Source organism: Phaethon lepturus, unplaced genomic scaffold, assembly GCF_000687285.1.
Source record: "Phaethon lepturus isolate BGI_N335 unplaced genomic scaffold, ASM68728v1 scaffold8846, whole genome shotgun sequence".
Taxonomy (NCBI): Eukaryota; Metazoa; Chordata; class Aves; order Phaethontiformes; family Phaethontidae; genus Phaethon; species Phaethon lepturus.
Window position 1 is genome coordinate 105,881 of NW_010548315.1, and position 23,131 is coordinate 129,011.

The following is a 23,131-nucleotide window of genomic DNA, read 5'->3' on the forward strand; positions in this document are numbered from 1 at the left end:
ATTACATTTTTAATACTTGAATTTGTGCTGTTTTCTTACACAGTAAGAAAATCAAATCCTCTTCATACCATAACATGTATTTTTAGAGTATCTTTTAACATGACAGAAATAACATTCTGTGGCAACAGGTGGAAATCAGAAGAGAAATTAGTATCATTAGATTATCACCTGTAACAAGTTTTCATTTCTCCCCTCTCTACTCACCCTTGACTTCTTACTTTGTGACTAAATTACTAATTGTAAGCAGTTTGGAGCAGGGTTTTGTAACCAGTGCTAATAACTTCATATACTTCATATAACCTAAATAAGGATAGGACAAGCTTGCAAACATTGGGAAAAAATTGGGCTTATTCGTGCTGCAACACCACAGCTGTTTTTTGCAGGGTTGACCAGTTTGTCATGAAATTTCTTCCATATACTTGGTTTGCCAAGATGGTTTGCCATCTTCACATGTAAAAGACTTGCAGCAAATCATATGCCACTGTGTTTAGGAGAAAAATCCAGAATATCTTCCTATACTAGTGAGTGTCATCTATCCACTATGAGTTTAGACCACTGGACAATGCAGAGGGAATTTCAAGACTGTTCACATTTTCAAAATGACATATAGTAAGGAGGAGAGACCTATGGATTTAAAAACAAAAACATCCCTCCTTCCCTCTCATTTTATCTTGCGTATCCTGTTGGAAATTCAAGATGAAATTTGAAGCATGTTAGTGATATTTTAGTTACCGTCATCATGTCATCACATTTCATGTCTGGTTCATCTTCATCTTCACTCTTGTTGTAGAATTTGCGGAAGAAGTTGAAGGCCACAACAGTGTAAAGATACACTACTACAGCAAGGAGTCCCACGGTGAGCACAAGCTGCGTATGGAGACATGACAGGAGAGCAGGTTTCAGTTTCATTCTGTCAGAAGAGAGATGCTAGCTCACTGTATGGCCTTCAGTATTGAAAATGTATCATATTGTCTATCTCCCAATAAGGAAACTAAAGATTGCAGTTATGATCGCTCTGAGGTCTCGCTGTTGCCTGGATCAGTGTAGAGGTGTTCCTTTACCCTGCTCTCATGTGAAAATCAAAGGGAAAAATGAAATAGTTTCCATCTTTCTGAGCTATATGTGCATGCACACTATATGTCACTGAAGCAATGCTCCCACTATTTAATTTAAAAGTGAAATTCTAGTGACTTGAAAAACTGGATATATAGTGACAATTAAATTATAAAAAATAAACCTCTTTAGGTAACTTGATAAATAATTTCAGCTGCGACTTACTATGACTTATCATAGTCTGTTCTTTGTTCCAAAGGTTATAGGGCTTTGCTAAAGTGGGTAGAAAATTGTTTTAGATAACCAAAGAGTAAGTAATTTCCAGGTCCTGATTTTAAGCAAATAAAATCCTTAGGTGAAAAAGTTTAGCAGCTGATAAGACTAGATTATACTGTTTGTTGGAGTTGGCATTGGAAGATGTAGTTCTGGAGAGGAGTTACTGAAGGCTACATGTTTTAAAAAGTGCAACAACTGGTATTAATCATCTAAAAGAAATGTAAGAGTATTGAACAACGAGCTGATCATCAGTTTATCACTTTCCGTGGATCTGTAAGTACACTCCCAAAGTGAACATTTCTATAGAAAAATCTGCAGCTGTCTTTCAGTTGTCAAATCTACTAACAAGAAAAGCAACAGGATTAGAAAAACTAATCTTCAGTTTTTAAGAATGGATACTAAAAGCTGTGGTCCTGAGTTGGAACAGTTTTGTCAATTGTGCTCAGTTTTCCGTATTACATTTAGAAAAATCTCATAAAGAAAATATACCAATCAATCATTAAATGAACAGTAATATGACTTTGGTCATCATGGAGGAAAATTAAGGGGATAAAACCAGAGATGTCGTTTGTTTGTGCAATGATACTGAAAGTATTCTTCATATGTACTATTTTAGAAATTTCCTTTCTTGGTAAGGGAAGAAACTTCCATTGGTCAGTTTCTGCTTAAAGAAAGGATTAAGGAAACACAAAGGCTATATCAGAGTTAAGCTAAGGGGATGTTCTTATGCCTCTTCCAAAACATTAGACATGTTCCAAAACACTCTTAGATGTTTTTGAATGTAAGAGTGGGCTTAGAACATATGTTACTGCATTTCAGAAGTATATGTTTGTTTGAAATTAAATTTTGGGGAAGATCTGTTAAATTTCTTAAATGTAAGTTAAAAAGTGTGTTAGTGAAAAGCTTGGCTTTGGCTTGGCTTTGGTATGCTAGCTGGAACACAGAGCCTCTAGAGATTAGAGAATGACTCCCTGCATAAGTTTCAACAATTTGTTTTGGAAGTAGATTTTATTAATTGATTTTTGCATGATGAAGTGACATATAAATATATTCCACAAAGCAGAATGCCCACATCTGTAAGCACATTCTTACTAGTCAAGTATTGAAATCTCAGTGCCCAGATCATTATTACTACTGTAGCAGATTGTGAATTCTTCTAAGTTATCACCAATCAGTTCATCACTGAGCTTAGAGAAGAAGCTGGTTAGGTCATAATTCATGTTCTTGTATTTTTCTAAAATGATGCATTTTTCTATTGTGTACAAAACTTTTTTAGCTATCATCACTCTGAGTATAGATGACTATAATATCGTAATATTAGCACTAACCTGTTTGCCATTGTGAGTAACTGAAGACAAAATGGTTCGCAATGTCTTGAAACCCATAGCAATATCCAGCAGATGAGCAGCGAAGAAAAAGTTGTTGTAGTGCCCAAGGATAGACATAGTCGTGTACCAAGCTAAGTATAAAAACGACTGCAAAGGAAGTGAGAAGTGGCAGAACGTTAGCAGGTGTTAATGTGCATTACTGGATCCAGAATACAGCTTGCTTTTAGTCACTCAAGGTACGAAATAAAGTAATACTATCATCATCTGATTTGAATCACAGTCTGAATGTAATACTTCGATACGTTCAAAATGACTGTCTTACTCTGTCTCTTGTCCTCTCCACTGTTCATTTAAGAAGTGTTTATTGCTTAGTTATGCTAATGAGACCTCTGTCTTAAGGTATTTAAATGCTGTCTTCAGCATAGATGTTACCTAAAAACTTTTTTGGTTGGGGAGCTTGTTACACAGTACTTTAAATTTTAATAATGATTCTGGAGGACAGAAAATGCATTGTACTCTTGAGACACTTCGTTTAAGTCTCAGACCACGTCAGCCTGCACACCCAGAAAACCTAAGGCACATAACACAGCTTATTCTTTTAAGAAGCAGTGAACATGAAGTCACGTTGATGTGAAAGCTCTTCTTGAAGAACAACGCCTCAGTGTGCTTTTAGTGCACAAGGAATTTATACTTCTTGATTCACCTTGGCCTTCTTGTTTGTTTGGGAATGCTCAAGAGGGTGCAAAAAGAGGAATCACAAGAAAAGGAATGTTAATATAAGCGTGTTCCTTTCAAAGGAGAAAGGATGAAAGAAAAGAATTAAGCAACCATGTCAAACAGATGATTCAAGAATAAAAAAGGATAACTTTCTGTAGACTGTGCTTGATTTTAGAAAAAGACACCTTTGCTTGCTAGATTGTTTTCTACAAAATTAAATGAATGTACCATTAAATTCCAAAATGCTGACACTGTATTAATGGTAAGGAGGTGCATATTGCCCTTTGGAATCAAAAAGAAAATTCTAACATAAATTAAAGCAATTTACTACAACACAAGACACAAAAAAACTATTTTAAAGTGGCTCTGTAATGCAATATTATGTGTATGTTTGGTGGATGACATACAATCATGTTTAGAGTAAATCAAAGCATATTATTCCAGGCTAACATACTCACATTATCAGTGAAAACAACACCGAGCTTCCAAATGTGGTACTTTGTATCAATGGAGCTTAACCTAGGAAATACAAAATTTTTGAAATACATCAATGTAAAAATTAAGCACTGAATTCTGTAAGTAAAAACAACAAACTAGGTTTGGCACTTCATATTTGTTTGCTGAAGGTGGTGATATACATTAGCTGTTTATTTTTTGAATGATGTAGGTGCTTCATTTTTCAGAGTGTTCATTAACTCTAAGCACCCATACATGGTTTGTAAACCAATGAAACTGGTGGGAAAAATTCAGTAGGAGCGATACTGCTGTATTCCAGACATATAAAAATTTAAAATGTGTGTTATAAGTAGTGAAGTGTGGAACCCAAATTGCTTGAATTCAAGAGATAAATGTTCTGTCGAACTGTGAACTGAAATCCTTGTTCTTGTGTGTCTTAACTATCAAGGAATCCAAACTCTTGCAGGAACCTAAATAATTTGGGAATCGGATACTTTCAAAACTCTCATCTTCACTGATGGATTAAGTCAGGAAAACATCTCTGATATTTTTTTCTACATACCTGGCATCTAGATATTTGTTTTCAATACTTTTTCTGTCTTTGGGATTATAACCTAACCGTGTTGTAACAGTTAAAGAACTTTTAATTGCTGCATTGATTATTATTTAAAATAAAAGAGTGCCCAACTATATCTGTCAGTATCAACTCGTGTTTTTTTTTTTTTCTGACTTTTATAACACAGGTGTAAGTATGTTTTAGAACAAACAAAAACCTTTTTTATTTTACTTCCACACTAGGAAGACTTCTCCACTTGAATTTTCCATGACGAGGAAAACATCACTACAGTTTCCATATAAAATCCATTTTTATCTTTGACGGTGAAGTTATGCCGTCATATAATTTGCTGTGAGGTTCAGAAGTCATACCATGATACAAGAGATGCCTCTTCTGGTTCGCTCTCTTCCACTGGACTAAAATCAAGGGCACTTTTGTCCAAACCCAGAAGTTCTGCTATGCGCTCTGCTCCATACAAGTCTCCATACTTGTTAATAACCTAAAAATGGAAGAAGAAAAGCTTTTGCTCAGAGAAAGACTTCCGTGACATTCACCCTACTGTAAGCCGAAATTTAAAAAAAAAAAGTCTTTTGCTATTAACACTGCTAGAACAGTCAGAACTCCCAGGAAGCCAGGTGGGGGGAGCATGAAAAAAGAAAAATAGAAGCATTAGAGGCTATTATCTGAAAGTTTATGTATAATTTGCCATCATTTAAGCTGGCATGTTTTTCTTTCTTTAGGGGGATGAGGGGGCTTTGTATCCTTAAGATGACAATGACTGTAAATTAGACCTGTGTGGCTGATTGACAGCACAAAGTTATTTCGAATGCCTGAGCCTGGGAAGGAAACCACAGCCTTCTGTCTTTCTCCCTCCTGCCACCTGCACTGCAGCTGCCTGTTCACCGAGACATTTACCACAACAATGACTTCCACAAACCAAATTTAAATTCTCAATTATTTGTATATTTCTGTGTACAGATGTATATTACACATAGGTATCCAAATTAACTGAATCATCAATTATTGCTATGACTAACATAATAGAAATATTAAAAGCCTACCTTCCGTTTTACAAATTTGTCCCAGTAATTGTTAGGAAAGGACCTATATAGATAAGGCAAAGATATTTCAAGTTATTTAACTTGTTAGGGGGGAGAAAAAGTAAAAGAAAAAGAGAAAAAGAAAAAAAAGAAAATACCATATTCCTGATCACTGCAAATTCTGGTACAATTTCATTCACTCACACACTGCACTTCGAATTATGAGAACAATTTCTTTTCATGTGGACAACTTCTGTTATGAATCATCATTCACTGCAATATCACCTCCCCCCCCCCCCCCCTTTTCTTTTGCACATCCACAAAAATGACTGCCTACAAAAGGACAGCAGGCTAAATATTGTAACCTAATGAGCCTATCAAGACAATAATAGCAGCATAGCCAGTGTAATATCATTAATCTCCTAAATAAATACTTATTGCTCCTACCCATAAAATCAATACAGACAATGATTTTTACAGGAATATTAGAGTCTTGTAGCATAAATATTTTTAAGTTTACTGGATTACGTTTCAAAGAGAGGCTGAACACTTAGGAACCAGTGGACAGTTTACCAACATAAAATTAAAACCCCCAAAATATTTTAAGAATCCCAGCAAACTGCAAAGATTATTTGGCAAAAACAGGCGTTACTGGGACTCTTGTTCTCAGGAGTATCATACTTGTTGTTACTGGACCTGACATCCCAGAAGAAGACAAGGTAAAAAACCATCTATAATTCAAAAGCTGCAAGACAGTTCAGCTAAAGAGCATTTTGCATTATCCGCCTCTGGACAGCCATGCCCACACTGGTAATTAAAAGAAAAGCTATTTGTATACAAAAGAGAAAGAAACAAAGCAGTAAATCTTAAATATTGAAGAAGTGTCAAGGTATCTTTTATCAAAAATGCCCTGCTTTTTTTCAGAGTAGTGTGCAACCACAATGCTTCCCTAAGTAACCAGTTTTATGCAAGGGAAATCTTAAAACACACTAGGAAATATATCAGCTTTGACTCGCAAGAGGAAAGATAGTGTTCTCCTTTATCAGTGAAATTTCCCTGATCTTCAACTTGATCATAAAAAATATTGTTCTTAAACTGTCTTATGAATAGCAGTGCCCAGGAATTCCTCATTCTGATGGTCTTACTGTATATATGTCAGTTTTGAAGAATGCCAATTAGCAGGAAACAATAAAAAGTTTAAGGTTTTTCTCTCCCCATTTCCTGGATGTAACACTGTAACTGCTTAAACTAAAGGACAGTATTGGTAAAAGAAAGCAAGTGTTAAGAATGAGATTCCAGAACACTGTTCTGCTGGGATGCGAGGCAAACGTCCCAACTACTACTTAGTGCTTGATTTTTTATTTTTCTGAATTGAGGTTCTGAATGAAATTACTGCAGATAAAAACAAATGGCTCCAGTGACTCAGATGGTATTTTCTGGTCCAGTGCTCTATATTTTCTTTCCTTGATTTCTCAGACTGTTAAGCAAAGTATGTCTCTAATACAATTAGCCAGCTTGTGTCTCTCCCTTTTACCCCAAACATCTAACGGTGCTGCATTTCTCAGGGTACCTCTTTTGCCTTTTAATTACCTTTTTTTCACTTATAGAAAGCACATTTCAGTACATAAACAGCAGCGGGTACCCTCCAGCAGTAGTTATCCTGATGATACAATACCTGCACTAAACCTCAAGAGTCTGTTCACATCAGAGGGAAGGCTTAGTCTCCTCAAATTAGCCTTAATCTTTTATTCAACTTCAACACATAGTGCAACATGCTGAGAACAGGCTGTACAGCATGTTGTTTGGGATAAGCTCACAATATATCTCATTAATTCATGCTTGTTTTTGCTGAGGATAAACTTACTGGATGTCTAGATACCTTGCTATCAATAGTTAAAGAAACAGTTTGGAAATTAAGCAAGCTCTCCAGTTTCCCAATTACCTTCTATTGTAACTAATAATATGTGGTAGTCTATATTTGTAACTGAAATTAAGGTAAAATTCCTCTACAGGTGTAGGAAAACACAGCGTTCAAGAATTCTCAATATTTTAGACATTCTAATTTTGATGAAAGTACTAAGGACACCATTTATAATGTACAAAAAGTGAGTATGACTAATAAGATAGCTATTTCAGCTATTTGGCAGCATACTGACACTCTGATGCATGTATGGATTATTTTTGCTCTTGTTTTTATCAAATATTTACTTATGCCTACACATACTAGCCACAACTACTTTGTGACTTGTAAATAACTTGATACATCTTTGTTCTTTTCCAGCTTTCTGTTACTGTCCTTAAATTATGATACCATTAGGAAAAGACGGGAATCTAAGCCGAGGTATACTAGTACTAAAACATGATTCTAGTGAGTATATTCTGAAAAGTAGCCCGTAGGCAAGGCATTGTTTCAAGAGAAGAGAGCTGCCTTGCTATATTTCTCTGTGTCACTCCCACAGACTGCTGCAGCTTACTGATATTTTTCTTTTTCTTGCCGACACTTGTATCATTCACTCACAGAACAGCAGGTGAGTCTCCTACAAGCAGCCTATGACTACTACAGTATTTGCTAATGCATACAACCTGTCAGTAATTCCTGTCAGACCTACTGAATTCTGGGACTGCTATTTAACACTAGATTTACTTCTCTTCTCATACAAATCTGGTTAGCAAGAAGTAGGAAGGGCAGGCAGGAGAATACTGCTATACAATATGAATGTGAAATCAAGTCACTGAAAAGGATGGAAGTTATCTTTTTAAAACTTTCTCAGTAGTGAATAATACGTGAAATGTCTTGGAGAGAGCTTGTGAGATAACATGCACAATCCTTGCAAACTCTAGAAAAATGAAAAGGAGTGGGAAAACACATGTTATGATGGTATTTGTTAAGACATAATACAGGATTTCACATTAGAATCTACTACTGTAACATTCAATATAAGGTGAAAAATGTCTTTCTTGTAGATGAACTAGGTGGCAAGTGGACAGGGAAGGTTCTAGAACAGTGGCTTAATAAGCTATGACATTTATAAACAGTTTACATATAACCATTTAATTTTACATACGGAGTATTTATAACCAGGCGATCCCATTGTCCTTTAATATCATCTTCAGATGGCTGCTCAGTTATGTATAGTCCATCAAATTCCAGCTTTCTAGCTACCTCCTTTTCTCTCTTGAATACAACCAGAGGGACCTATGAAAATGACAGTGGACATCTTTGTCATTGTTTATATATTTTTAGAAACCATGATATCTACCTACAGTATTAAGTACTCTTTATAATACTATATAAGACCAAACAACACACTAGCACCTGCTACAAGCAGATCAATACCTAGCCAGTCTCTGAGCAACGGCCGCCTTGGAAGACAAGCCCCGCTGCCCCAAGTTTTTATTGCTGAGCATGACATTACATGGTATGGAATACCCCTGTGGTCTGTTCAGGTCACCTGTCCCACCTCCCAACTTTGTGCCCCCTCCCAACCTACTCGCTGGGGGACGCACAGAGTGGGTAAAGCAAAGAGGAAGCCTTCGCACTGTGCAAGCACTGTTCAGCAATAATCAAAAGAAGGTGGGTGTGTTACCAACAGTGTTCTAACCACAAATCCAAAATGCATACACCGCTATGAAGAACGTTAACTCCATCTCTGCCAGACTGAGCATGAGGACAATATCTACCTAATAAATGGTGAGAATTTGTGAACAACTAGGTGAAAATAGGTATTCCACTATTAGCTCCAAAAACACTTTGGGACACAGCTGATGTTCTTTAACAAATAACAGATTAGTAATAAGATTCAGAACTTGCCTTTAAGCAATAGTATCCAATCACACAGACAAAGGAGATAATAGTATGAATAACTGCCAGTGCTCTGAGAGCAGGTGCCATGTAACCTGTACTTTCTTCTAAAACAAAAAACACCATGCCCTCCTCCTCTTCCTCTTCATCGAAAGAGTTCCAGAGATTAGAATCTTCCTCTACTTCATCAAGTGGCTCTTCTGTCACCTGAGAGAAATTCAAGCACATTGAAAACATACAATAAACTTAAAAGCTTTTCCTTTACTGTAATGACAAATGAAGTTTGCTAAGCCTGCTCATGGGAAGATAGAGCGTTAGCTTTGAACAGTGATGTCCTTCATTTTCACGGCAGAGGTCTCCGCATCATCTCATGTCACTGAAAAGAGAATCTAGAAAAAGCAAGTATGGGCATATGACAGTTTACAAATCTCCCCTTTAGCAGTGCCATAGCAAAACCTAAACAAACAACGAAAATGTTATGCAAAAATGTTTTCTTGGAAGAAACAAGCAAATACAGGGTTATCTAATATGCCTGAATTCAGGGTTTGTTTTGTGATCTACGTTGTTCCTGATTACTACAGTCTAGAAAGAAACAAAGTTCTCATGCTATCAACTTTCACATTGTCCATGAATTTTTATTTCATGTCTTCATTTAGAGCTTACAATACTGTACTTAATCAGTTGTTCGTAAATACCCCAAGCCATAAAGCTGCCATACTGCCCTGAATTCTTCCAGCAACTTTAAAAACCTGGCCTTTAAAATAAAAGCCCTCAGTGCCCTTCTTTTGACAGCTTTATCTGAAAGCCGAAGTCCTTTTCAGTCCTGTTTATCTCCCAGTGACCCTTTCCTATCTCTGACAGATGAACTTGTGCTGAAAAAACACACACTTTTATCCTCCTCTGCAGTAGAATGGGTCCTTGGCTGACCCACAAGACCCAATAAAAAGCAGAAGAGAGTGGGGAGAAAAGGGCTGGCATAGACAGCAGCAGACTTCTGCAAAAACCTTTGAAGTCCATCTTCTCTAACCATACGGGATAGAAAGAGAGAGGCAAGAAGACAGCCTCAAGCCCTGACAGTCTCTCTTGGAATGGTGCACAAAAATCCTACCCAGTTGTCAAGGGCCTTTCCTGTCTTCACCAGCCCTGTCTCCAAGACTGTAACCGTGTTGCAGGAGTTGCTTTGCAAGATATTTGAGATCAGGATTCAGTTACTTCTAGACTGAATGTTCAGACAGCTGCTGTTCATCTTCTCTGAAGATTTTGGTTGTGAACAACAGAACTAGAAAACGTAATACTGGAAAACATAAGATTCATCAGCTTATTGCAACTTGCACCCTATATCTAGAAGGGGAAAAATCAAAAGGGCCGGATTCCAGGATAAACAAGGACTTTTCTTGTTTTCTTGCACTCCCCCCAAAATGTCAAACCCCAAGCCTGAAAGGCATGAAAAAAATTTATGAACAAATTAATTATAACTAAAACATATGAGCTCATCTAGTTACATTGAGATGTTAATCGGATTCTGAAATTATGTATAAACTATTTCCCAGTCAAAAATGAATGTAGTCAGTAGGGTTCTTTAGAAAAAGCAGAAATATAATAATTCAAAATAATCAGGTGAACTGAAGTCTCTCAGTATCTTTAAAACAAAATGAAAGGAAAAAAAGCAACAGTTTTGACATTTTAGTTACTTTAGTTGGATTTCAAATTTCCTATTACAAAATTAACAATCCAACTTATGTGAGTAAATGAAAACATGCCTAGAAACACAAGCTCAGCTATAAAGGATGAAAATAAATCTGTTTTCATTCAGCCTGAGTAAAATAAAAATGGAATAGGTTCAATATGACAAATTTTAGTTACAAAATTGGAAATACTGGGTTAACTACTTCATATCTAAATGCTTTCTTTTGTGTTTGAAGGGCTGGTAATAATGGTTTTATTAAAGAAGCCTTGAAACCATCATTAAATATTCCTCTGGAAGTAACAAAAAAACATTTAAAGAACAATGCATAATCTTACCTTGTAAAATAGAAGAATGAAGTTGATAGCAAATGCAACAAATAAAGCAAGAAACCTTAAGTTATAAAAATTTCTTGCCAAGTAGTGCTGAAAGTAAATAAAAAAGAAAAAAAATAATTAGAGGTGGCATGTAGCTAGTATCAGAATAAGAAAAGTAGGCAGCAAGGTTTCTAAGAAAGTAAATACATAACTTTGTTGCCTTTATACATGAGTTACAACGAACAAGGGAATTTCTTGTTCTCCCAGTTCATGGTAAATGGGATTAAAAATAATGGACTTAAAATTGCAACAAGGAAGACTGAAATAGAATATTAAGGAAAACTTTCTAGAAGGAAGTCTGGAAAAGAAATGCTAGAATAGTGGAATAAACTACTTGAGAAGTTTCAGAGAATTCATCATTTGATGTTTTTAAGAACAAAGGAAAATGTTACAGAAAACAGAATTATAGATTCTAGAAGTTAGATTATGGAAAATAAGGAGCTCCTACCAATGGGCTCAAGAGGTTAATCTGTCCTGTTAGACAAAGATAGGAAAAATTACACACACAAACACTTTAGAAGTATTACAAAAATCTCAGAGGACTCAATACAGCCAGCCATTTGAAAACTCATGCCAGTGTTCCTTTATGATGACATTTCTCCCTTCAATATCAAACAAGTGTTCTACATTACATAAATAAAAATTCAATGACTAGAAGAATTTAGAAAAACTTACAAGGATTTTCGTTTGATAAATTTCCAAAGCTTTGAAGAAGTTAGCCATAACAGCCTCAGGTTTCTCGATTTTTTGTCCATGCCTTCGCTTCTTTTTCTTCATTTTTCCCTCTTCTAGCTGCTCAGATTGTACCTCCTTTGCCTTATCTTGTTTCTCACCATCTTCCATGCTAGAAGAAAGGTTATCTAAACAAAAGCACCTAGCCAAAGTTCTGTATTGTAAATGCATTCATTTAGAAGGAATTCTAATTCTAATTCTAATTCAGAAAGTTTGGCTTTGAAAGATAGTTTTGACACTGGGAGAAATTGTAAGTGAAAGATTTGAGGTAAACGGTAAACCCAGAGTAAAAAAAGTGGCCTTAGTTTCAAATGATATGCAAGAATAGAGTTGTTGAGGGGAGATCAAAAGTCAAAAATCCAGGCAGAAGTTACTGCACCAAGTGTGAAGTGGATAACGTTTGCCAAAACCACTGATGTACATACATATGCAATACAAACAACATAAAATTTTAAAGAGTTCACGTGTCCTTTCTTAAACCTCGGGCTGAAGAAGAGAAATAAAGCTTCTGGGATTTGGTACACAGTTTCATAATTGAATCACAGTATCATAAAATGAATTTGCTTCAGTCAAGGCAATCACTGTTGTTAAAGGGATGAGTAAGTAATAACAAGGAAGTTTGCTTCAGAGGATTGCACCTTACAAAGTATGTAGAAGACGACAAACATTCCTCCTGCACCACTGAACTGCCTATGAAAGTTAAGTATCAAGACTGTATATACTAATAGGGGAATTCAGTTTTATGAAAGTTAAGTATGAAGACTGTATATACTAATAGGGGAATTCAGTTACTAAACAAAAAAAAACCCCAAACCCCGAATTTGCATATATGTAAAAGAACGTTGAGGCATTGAGGTGACTGAACATTTTAAGCATTGAGGATAAAAAAAATGCAGTATATGGTTCACTTTATGACACTACTACTGCAGAAGGAATCATATGATGGGTGTCTAAGCATGTGTTTATCTTCTACCAAAAGAAGTCCCTGTTGCAGCCATCTAAAATCAAACTTTTAAGCAGAAGGCAATTTGAATATGCTGTGAAAGTACTTGAGAGGAGAACTAAGCACAGCATACAAGAAGGCAACAGGGAATACACAAAAGTAGTCCAATAAAATTATAAAGGTAGAAAGAGATCATGCTTATGGAAAATAAGAGGTCCAAAAGCCTAAAGTAAGAAAATGAGTTGGCACAGGAGATTCTGGGTGAATTCCTAGAGATATTTATAAATTGCTTCGCTGAAGCACTGGTGAATATGCTACTAGTGTCTAAATCAGGAGACCAAAATCAGTCAACAAAGAAAAAAGCCCACCAGTGATATGAATTAACAAAACATGTAAAAGGGATCATCTGACCAATCTAAATATTAACCAGCTTAATAGTACACTGTAATATGGCCTAGACAAAATAAGTTTCTGAAACTGCTTATTTTGAAGTTACTGTCTTCATACTGAGCAACATCCATCAACTGGTTCTTTGGATACATGGTACCAAAAAAAAACATAGAATAGTTTGTGTTGTTTTTTTTTTAAAAAAAAACCAAAAACAACAATGGTCACAGATTTATATATGTAGAATTGTCAAGGGCCACAAAAATCAGATTACCATTTTGTTGCCCAAGGAGATGGTCTGCCACTTCTTAGGGACTGTACTGCTTTTCAAAATACTGATCAGATAAAGTATACATAAAGTGCTTTGAATACTGAGCATTGCTTGGATTTTTTCTGGCCAAATTAAGCATTAGCATTAGGAAGTCGTAAGAAATTAAAGAGGAGTTGTGTAAAAAAACCCCCAACTTACTCAGCCTTCTCAGCTTCTGCTTTTCTTTTTGTTTCAGCTTCTTTTGCAATTTCAGATATCTGCAAAAAGGATTTTAACTGTCAAAATGGATCCATTCAAATAAAATTTTGGTAGCTTTAGTTACTGTTTTCTAAGAAACAAAATAATTACCACACTATTTTTTTATATCACTTTGCACTTTTAAAGTGTTAGATTTTTAAAAATAAGACAGCTTAGACTAGATTTTTAACAGTGAAAACTGCAGAAATTTTTCTGATAGCCTTTTTCGGGATAGTGTTATCAATAGTGTATCTAACCCAGCTGACTGAACAACTTAATTACACATGGCTATCAGACAGAGTACGTGACCAGTTGAGGATGAAGGTAACTACATCCAGATCACACCCCAATACAAAGGTCACTCACAAAGACTTAGTGCTGATTAGGTGGCAAATAAGCATCAGTTTGCCTCATTCCAAATATGAAACGAGGAATACTGTATCAATGATAGCATCAAAAATCTGAAAAAGAGCTGGATAGTAATCAGATATCACAAAACCCAGTTACTTTGCCAAGATCAACTGATGCAACTGAAGTCAGGCAGATACTTAAACAACTTTTACTTAGGCAATATTTTCTTCAAATTTTCTTAGGTGGGTTGATGGCTCATTAAACCTTTACTGGCACACCTCACAACTGTCTAAGTATGTGTTTACAACATCCCCTTGAGATAAGGAAAAACCAATATACAATTTTACAGATGGCTGTAAAAAAATTTACTGCAGCAAAGAAGCTGGGGCCTGAATTTCAGTCACCTTTAGCCTCAGTGTTGGAAGAACCAAAGTAAACTCATTTCAAATGCAGTTTGAGCATCTAAGCTTCAGTGGAAATCAAAGAGATGCAGGCTCCAAATTCCTAGATTCAGAAAGGAATCTAAAGTGCCTAAATTTGCTAACATTCACTTTTACAAAAACCTATCTTTGTTCTTTACCCTCTTCTGTATTCGATCAAAATGCTTAAATGCCAATTGTGTATTGGTGTATTCTCCTACACTTCTGGTTAATACATAAATACAGTTATCTAAACTTTTCTCCCAGTACTCACCGGGATACCTATCTCTTGCACATAAGCAGTGAAAGAATTTATGAAAGAATTTACGAAAGAATTTACTAAATTGTTCTTGCCTTTCTTATCTCACCTTTCATCTGTGGAACCTTATCTAGTACATGTGATGGAAACATGTAACTCTCTTCCACAGAGAGGATCCCCTAACATTGTAATTCAGAGATCATTTGATAACGCCTAGCTCTTCAAAGGGGTAGAGTAGGGAAGAACAAATAAATCCCTCTCCATCCTCTCCATCCCTCTATCATATGCTGTCTCAGCTGCCTCCTTTCCAGGCTGAAGAACCTTAACCTACTTAATTCCATACACAAGATTTATTCCATATCAAGTGTTGATAACTTTCTGACCATCACTGAACCTTTTTCAGTTTTATCACATTCTTTTTGAAATGGGGGAACCTGGTCTTCAACACACACATATACTTTGGGTTCATGGAGCAGAGTAATATTCTGGGATTTTCCTCTCTCTCTTCCTTTCTCAGCAATTCAAAGCATCAGTTTGCTTTTTTGATCTGCGTTGATTGACGTTGTTGAACTGAAGTCCTAACAATCTTCATCATATACAATTCCATTGGTTATTTTGCAGTTTCTCTGGCTGTACGGTAATGTCATTGACCTTATCACTACACAATTGCTCTTCCAGTACATAGAGGTGAATTTCTGTTTCTATCCATTTGTGTAAGTTTTGTTACTGTAAATGCTTACAAAAACCATAGTGACTTCCTGAAGGGAATTTTTGATTCTGACACTGCTGTTTCTTCTTTGAGCAACGCTTAATAATTATGTCGTGTCACTAGTGTTCTACCTGGATTACTTGAGCTGTTCACATACACAATGTGAACAGCAATTTCTGTAATACAGAATTAGTGTAAACGTTATTTTGGTAAGTTTCACTAGATAACATATTAAAGGTAAAAGCTGGATAAATTCCATAGCTGACTTCACCTTAATGACTCAAAGTAGCTGCATAAGTTACTGAGCATTTTTATCAACAGTTACAAGCAAATCTGAGAAACGTATAAATCAACGTAAAGCACAGAAAATCCTAAAATATTTACTCAGATCTGAAGTAAAAAATTTTCTTCAACTATTGTTGAAGAAAATCCTAAAATATTTACTCAGACGTAGCAAGATCCTTAAGTTCAAACAGTATTTTTAAATACCGACCACGTTATATTTATGCTAAATGAGACAGGATGTGAGAAGACTGTAATTTTTAAGTACACACTTAAAAATGAATTTATACATAAATAAGAAAAATGAATGGAAAAAATATATTCCATCTAGGCAATAAACGAATCTTGGAGAAAAACATACAAATGAAGTGGAAATAATGATCTAAGAAGTTGTACAACAGAGGTTTATCTTGAAAATATCTGGAAAGCATGCCATAAAGAGGGGGACTAATGATGAGAGGAAAGAGGTGTTTGAATAACAAGTAGAAACAGATCCAAAGTGTAAAGTGAAACAAAATGCCTTCCAGACATGCCAAATTCATTTGGGTTTTGACATTTAGTTCAATCCATTTTAAACAGAAAACTCAGCTGAGTGGAATGAAAGATATTGTTCATAAAACAGAATAAAAGTAAATTATTGTATGATAAACATTAAAGTAACAATAAATTCAGGCAAAATTATTTCAAATAATAGGAAAAAAGGTATTTTATTGTATGTGATCAGTAAAGCATGTAGAAGAAAGACATTAATGATAATGCATTATTATGGACAAAGCAGATTGTAAAAATAATTGGAATATACTGTGAAAAAATGGGGCACGCAAAATAAACAAGACTGTAAATCGTTTAAATCAAAAACTGTGCCTAGAAAGCTGCTAGTGATTTTTGTTTTGAGTAAAGTCCAAATGAACAATAATAACAATTTACTGCAGTGAAATCTAAACACACTGGGCCGAATTTTTCTGACACATAAACTCTCCTTTTGAAAAGAATATAGATTATAAAGTATGTTCTCATTGAGAACATTTATTAATCAGTTAACTGGCAAACGATTTAGTTATTAACAGAAAATTCAGTAATGTATTTGTATTATTATTTTCTGCAAAGAAATACAAAATCTCTTTAACATACCTGTAATCCTTTTTGCTTACGAACTGTGTTTTCCAAAGATGACTGGATATCAGTACCAAGGATTTCTGCAATATCTCCAAGTCCAGCATCGTGACCATGTTTTGGGCCACCTTCTTTCTTTGCATGAATGCCAAAAATGTCTGAGATTATGTCAGTTTCTCCCTTTTCACCCTTCACAAATTGCGCAAGTTCAGCTCTGATGCCATGCTCAGCACCTTCAGCTTTTTCTGCTTCCATAGCATCATCATGGATTCCAAACTGTGTTGGGTCAGGCATGTCCCCTAATATTTTAGTAACTTTAATATTTTTGGCTCCTTCAACCAGGCCACCCCCAAATACAGTGCTCCAAAGAATCTGGAAAATTCCCCACACTATAGTAAAGAACAGTTGGAACATCCCTACAAATAGGATCCAGAAAAAGGAGAAAAACACTTTCACCATCTCTTTTACTGTCATCTTTCTAACTTTCCTGTATTGTTTCCTTAGGTTCTTCAGAGTAACCATTCTAAAAAAGTTGGCAACATTCTTCTTCACTGCAACACAGGCCATTGCAAAAGCTGAAGCAGATTCCAGGGACTTTTCTTCTTCCTCATCTTCTCCAATATCAACTACATAACAAGGTTCTGCTTCTTCCTCTTCCTCAGGCCTCTCAGATGAATCCATTTCAGATATCTGGGATGCTAACTGCATTTCAAAGATCGTGTCTTCACAGAAATTCACAAAAAGTTCCATTTTTTCTTGCTCTCCACCTTCATTTACAACATCAAATATGAACTGTCTTTTGGATTCCTTCACCTGTGGCTTCTCCCACTGCGTTCTACTGGATTCACTGATTTCAAAATAAACTCTTTCTATTTTCTTGGCTCCACCCATTATTTCAATACGGCCAAGGTATGGTTCAAAGTAATTAAGAACACTTTCTGCAGGTTCAAGTAAGCTCTGAAGGCGTGAATCATTAGGCATGTGCTCCGAAAGGTTTGTTAGCAAGACTGCTACATTAAATCCAATGTCTTTGGCTGGTTCATGGAATCTTTCCACAAAATCAACATAGTTAAACATATCATTTTCATCAGCTTCTGCACAGGACAGCAGGATATATATTGTTTTTGAGCCTCCATTGATTTCTGGAATTCCTTCTTTGAAATGATGCCTTTACCATCTGGGTCATGCTCTTTGAAAGCATCTGAGTTAGTCAGATCTTTTAACTTGAGGAACATGTCAAAGAACTTCAAAATCATTTCTACATTGCTAGATGATTCTACAAGCGTGTCTACCATTTGTTTTCCAATAGTTCCATTTACAACGTTACCTAAGTAGTGTGTTAAAACAGGAAGTTATTTGGCATTGCTATATTTTAAATAAATAAACTTCATATTCATGCTTAGAACAGAACAAAAATGTTCAAAAAATCTTCGTAATTTTTCTTTCAACATGCTTTTCTGTAGCAGCCTTCTTATTCATGACTATGTATATTCCTTAATAATTATTAAATAAATATGAAATAGTTTTTTTGCTGGCACTACATAAAGGCAATTAAAAAACAGTTTAGAAAGATTAACGTAATTATCGTGCTTTACATTATGAAGCTGAGATAATCATATTTGACCGTAAAGAAAAACAGGTCCAACCTTCAAGCAGTGACAAGAGCATCACTACCATGTCCTTTAGCAGATCTAGCAGTTCTTTAAGCAATTCAATCTGAGCAGAGTCCTGTAAAAAAAATGGAAGTATAAGGTTGCTTCTTCTTGTATTTATCTGGAAAACTAAATGTATTTGGAACAAAACAGTACGCAGGATCGTCATCTAAATGTAGTTCACATTCTTCAGCAACATTGCATTGTCATTTTATTATGATTACTATCAGAAGTCTTATACAATATGAGGGTAACTTACTACAGCAGAAGTAATATTATCATAAAGATAAGCTTTAATAAAGCATTAAGGAGTCCCTAAGTGCAGATAAGGGACAGCTGAAACTCACAAAATCGGTTACTCCACAGATCTGGCAGGATTCATCTCAGAAAGAATCCATCCTTTCTCACTTCACAGAGAACATTTAATGGCATAATGCATTACCACTCAAACAAAACTAGAACTGTTTAGTTTAATCGCAGAACATGGTAAGTCTAACATGGATTTATGACTAAAATCAGGATTAAAAATTAAAATTAAGGGCCTAAAACTCTTAACTATCCTCAAAATTCTGATGTACTTCTGTAGGGTGGGAAGAAATCTTCTAAGTCAGAAGGTAGCAGACTGAACGAGACTGAGGAAATGGCTCTCTGCACTGTTACATTCAGTGGGTGTATGGGACTCCACAATGCCCTGCACAGTGGAATGAACACTGCCTGTTGCCCTCCTGCTCAGTGCCTGTGATGAATTAACTGGACAAGTTGACTGACTGTCACATTCCCTCCCTCTTTGAATCCTTCCGAGCTTTTTTCTTGCCCTACTTAGCTGTAGCAAGGGAATCATGCTTTTAATGGTGCTTCTGCTCTGATAGATCATCAGGTTTTGGCAACAGGGAAGAAAGGACCAAATTGCCACCTTCCCTGTCAGAAAGGTAAAAGTGAGTTTGATATTAGAAAAGGTGAGTGCACAGTGATGATTAAAGCTAAAAGGAGTGATATGAAGATGCTAGTCCTAAGACTCCATCTTGGACCTCTAGATTACAGTAGGCCCATGCACAACCAGTGAGTATCAGCACATTAACTGCTTTACAGCTTTCAACATTGACTTGACTGAAATTTATAAACCTATGCAAAGAAGGATTACTTGACTACTGAAAATACCTGTGAAAGTTTCATCTGCATATTTGCAAAGACATGAAGAAAGCCAACAACTGCATCCCACAGCCTACTGTGAGCCAGACTCTGTTGATTACCTATGCAAGGGCCCTAAAAAAATTAAGAAAAACACATTTTTAATTTCTATAAAATGAAATAAATCAAAAGAAAGAAAACAATTTGCTCTCCTAAGACTTCTCCCTAACAAAAATAAAAAAAGAAACCTCAGGCTTCAGTGAAGCTACATGAGAAAACTTCAGAGTTTCTCTGGTATCTAGTGCATAAATACTAGATAGTATCATGTTAAATATGCAGCCATTCACATGTTTTAATATTAACTTTACACTGGGCCACTGACTGCATGCAACTTTATCAAAATCAAGAAAAACAATGCCAAAGTATTTACAAATCTATGATAGGACACGATCAGGCCATGTAATCACAGAACTTCACTGTTAGTACCCTAAGCAAAACATTTTATTTACCTGGATATATTCTGTAAGGGAATTGAATATCTGTTTGGTGACAGCCAAAGCTTTAGAGAAGTTACGTTGCCCTGATTCATCAATGACATCCTTTCCTGAATAGTACCAATAGAAGTCACTGATTGATTCCTAAGAAAAAAATAACGTTATATTTTCTAATTTTGCATTCTGTATGCAGTATTTACTGCCTGCATTTGTATCACCAGAAGTTGAATCAGCAGCGTATGAAGTTTAGTATTCCTGTGACCAGCTAGTTCTCATGACAATAACTTTTTGCATTTTTATCTAACTATGCTCCCTGCAGAAGTGAACAATGAAATAAATTAACAAACATCTGGTTCCACACAGAATTCTGAAAGGTTATCTATTTTAAAAGGAAAGAAGAGATGAGATAAAGTAAACCATAATTCTTTATTTTAGACATCCACTAAGAGAGAATTTTCACATTTGATTCCAGTAAAATGTGCATTTATAAAAATGAAGGAACAGCAAATATGTTATACTCCATTTTCCTCACCTGAAGACGCAAAAGATAGTCAACTGTACTAATGATAATATTCACTGTTGTGGTGTTGCCCATCTGAGTACGTAGGTAATTTTGAAAATCTGAAATAAGAAGTGATTTGTGCTTGGTTAGTATATATAAGAATAAAACATACAAGAGTATTTTCATGGAGACATAGAGAATACATTCTTTTTAAGTACCTTGTTGGGTACAGATGCTTATGTGGTGGAAATTGAACTACAGCAGATCACAATGTAAATACAACTGAAGAATTGTTATCCACATGACTTGCCATAGGCTTTACTGTTAATGACTGGCATAAAAACTGAAATTACACTGTCTTAAAAATTCAAATTGAGCTCTGCAATTCAAATTGTTGTCATGCCAGTTTCCCTCAGAAAACTAATGAATTTCATGAAAAAAAACAGTAGAATCAGTTCTTTTCAACTCTGTTTAAAAACAGACTCATCACACTTTTTCCCTAAAATTGATTTAGTTCACTTACCATTGTTATGCCCTTCACAGAGCAGTTGTAAAAATCTAAATAGATCTCGAGTAAATTCATCATGCTGCAACACTTTTTCACCTTTAAAACATGTAAATACAATGATTATGTGACAACTGTTATGATTAAGCTGCGGAACACATAATCTTACAGCAAACTTTAAAACCCGAATTCTAATAAAAACCAGTATTATAAAAGCATTAAAGCAATTTAAAAGAAATGGACTGATAATAATGAAAAGAAAAACTGAGACAGAAAAAGCAAAGCCAAAATATTTAGCACTCCAATGCATCCAGGGTTAAAAAAAAAGGGGGGCAAAAAACCACAAAAAACAATAGGATATGTATCTAATAAGTTAGTCATAACTAAAATCATGCCTTAAATATGAATGACATTCCTTTAATAAGCATCAAACTGTTTATCCAAGCTGAGCACACATTCTGCTGCAGACCATAAAGCTAAACCTAAAGATATCGGGGAAGATGCAATTAAAGATTTCTTTCTGTATTTGCAACACATTTTTGCAACAATAGTATCAAAAACTGTAAACCCAAACATACCACGCTCACGAACGATGACTGTGGATCAAAGAAAAATAACAAGAATACAGGATAAGAATATTGGCAGGTACAATGTTTTCCTTAAAAATTATTGCCAAAGATTTTGTAAATATAAAGCATATTCAGAACCCAAAGCCTAGAATTATTATAGTAAGTTTATCAACAGAAACCTCAAGCCACAGAATAACAGTTCTAGTTAAAGAAGGAAGCACAAACAGTGTTTTAAGCACTACTGGAATCAATTTCATTCTACTTACGAGTTCCTTCTTCAGTAACCATTCCCAGGCCTTCTGCTTTATTTTGTCTTTCAAACGCATTCAAGTCAAGAACACTTAGATCAAAAAAAAAAAAAAAGAAACACAAACAGGAAACAGTACTATAGTACGCAATGAAGTATATTTTCTGCTAGGAAATCTCCAGAGGCCTTCAACAACTAGTCTTGACCCACTGAGACATGCATTGCCTCATATTTTATTTAATATGGATATTAAGTAAAAGAGCTTGAAATGAAAATAAGGGTCCAGTGTCTATTTCTGAAAAGAAATGAGTGTCAGGTCAGGTCTCGCCACTTCCACTTCACTTCCAGTAATGTCATTCATGGTTTCATGTATAAATGAAAAGTGGAAAAGGAACCTGAAATATTACTTAACAGACCAGACTTAAACCTGCCTGCCAAAAGGACATTACTGCTGTTATTTCTCAGTCCTACTGACTTCCACTGTTATCACTATTATTTTCATTATATTATTACTGTATTATTATGCATCATTAGGTTATTCAGAAGATCTATGGAATTTCTGATTCCAAATTCAGAAGACATTAAATGGAATCAGTGACTCCCTATCTTCCAAGGTCAAAATACACTGATACCTGAATTTTCTTTTGCTAACTTGGCATAGCCCAGCACCTGGAATAGCAGATGATGATTCTTCTTACAACCCAATCAGAATACTTTCATCCAAACAGTTCAAATATAGTTCTATGATTATCTCATTTTTTTCAGTTAAACAGCAATGAAGTCACATATTCTACTGTCTAGAGACATCATTAAAACAAAAAGCGTTTTTTTAAAGCATCATTTTCATTCTCTTGTTGGTGTTCAAGTAATTCTATCAAAAGCTTTTTTAATGAAGTTCTAAACGATACACGTATATCATCACTGCAGGTCCTGTTTGACAAGTCCTTGCTAAGTTGTTCTACATAAATGGAAAAATTAAAATGGGTGTTATTTAATCAGGCTGCAATTACTCAGTGATAATTTCTGCAGTGCAGGTCACCAT

At 35.4% G+C, this 23,131-nt stretch overlaps 1 protein-coding gene across 1 annotated transcript in view; it reads right to left on the bottom strand.

Moving 5' to 3' along the window:
- RYR3 (ryanodine receptor 3) overlaps positions 1 to 23,131 on the bottom strand; it is a gene marked incomplete at its 5' end in the record, with an annotated part of 148,768 nt that overhangs the window by 5,904 nt on the left and 119,733 nt on the right. Inside the window, 19 exon segments of the mRNA XM_010289925.1 lie at positions 733 to 867; positions 2,658 to 2,804; positions 3,833 to 3,893; positions 4,758 to 4,885; positions 5,448 to 5,490; positions 8,492 to 8,622; positions 9,238 to 9,435; positions 11,251 to 11,337; positions 11,965 to 12,133; positions 13,821 to 13,879; positions 17,011 to 18,104; positions 18,107 to 18,319; positions 18,639 to 18,720; positions 19,803 to 19,907; positions 20,282 to 20,410; positions 20,799 to 20,887; positions 21,292 to 21,372; positions 21,852 to 21,869; positions 22,109 to 22,182. Coding sequence (XP_010288227.1) covers positions 733 to 867; positions 2,658 to 2,804; positions 3,833 to 3,893; positions 4,758 to 4,885; positions 5,448 to 5,490; positions 8,492 to 8,622; positions 9,238 to 9,435; positions 11,251 to 11,337; positions 11,965 to 12,133; positions 13,821 to 13,879; positions 17,011 to 18,104; positions 18,107 to 18,319; positions 18,639 to 18,720; positions 19,803 to 19,907; positions 20,282 to 20,410; positions 20,799 to 20,887; positions 21,292 to 21,372; positions 21,852 to 21,869; positions 22,109 to 22,182 — 3,043 coding nt within the window.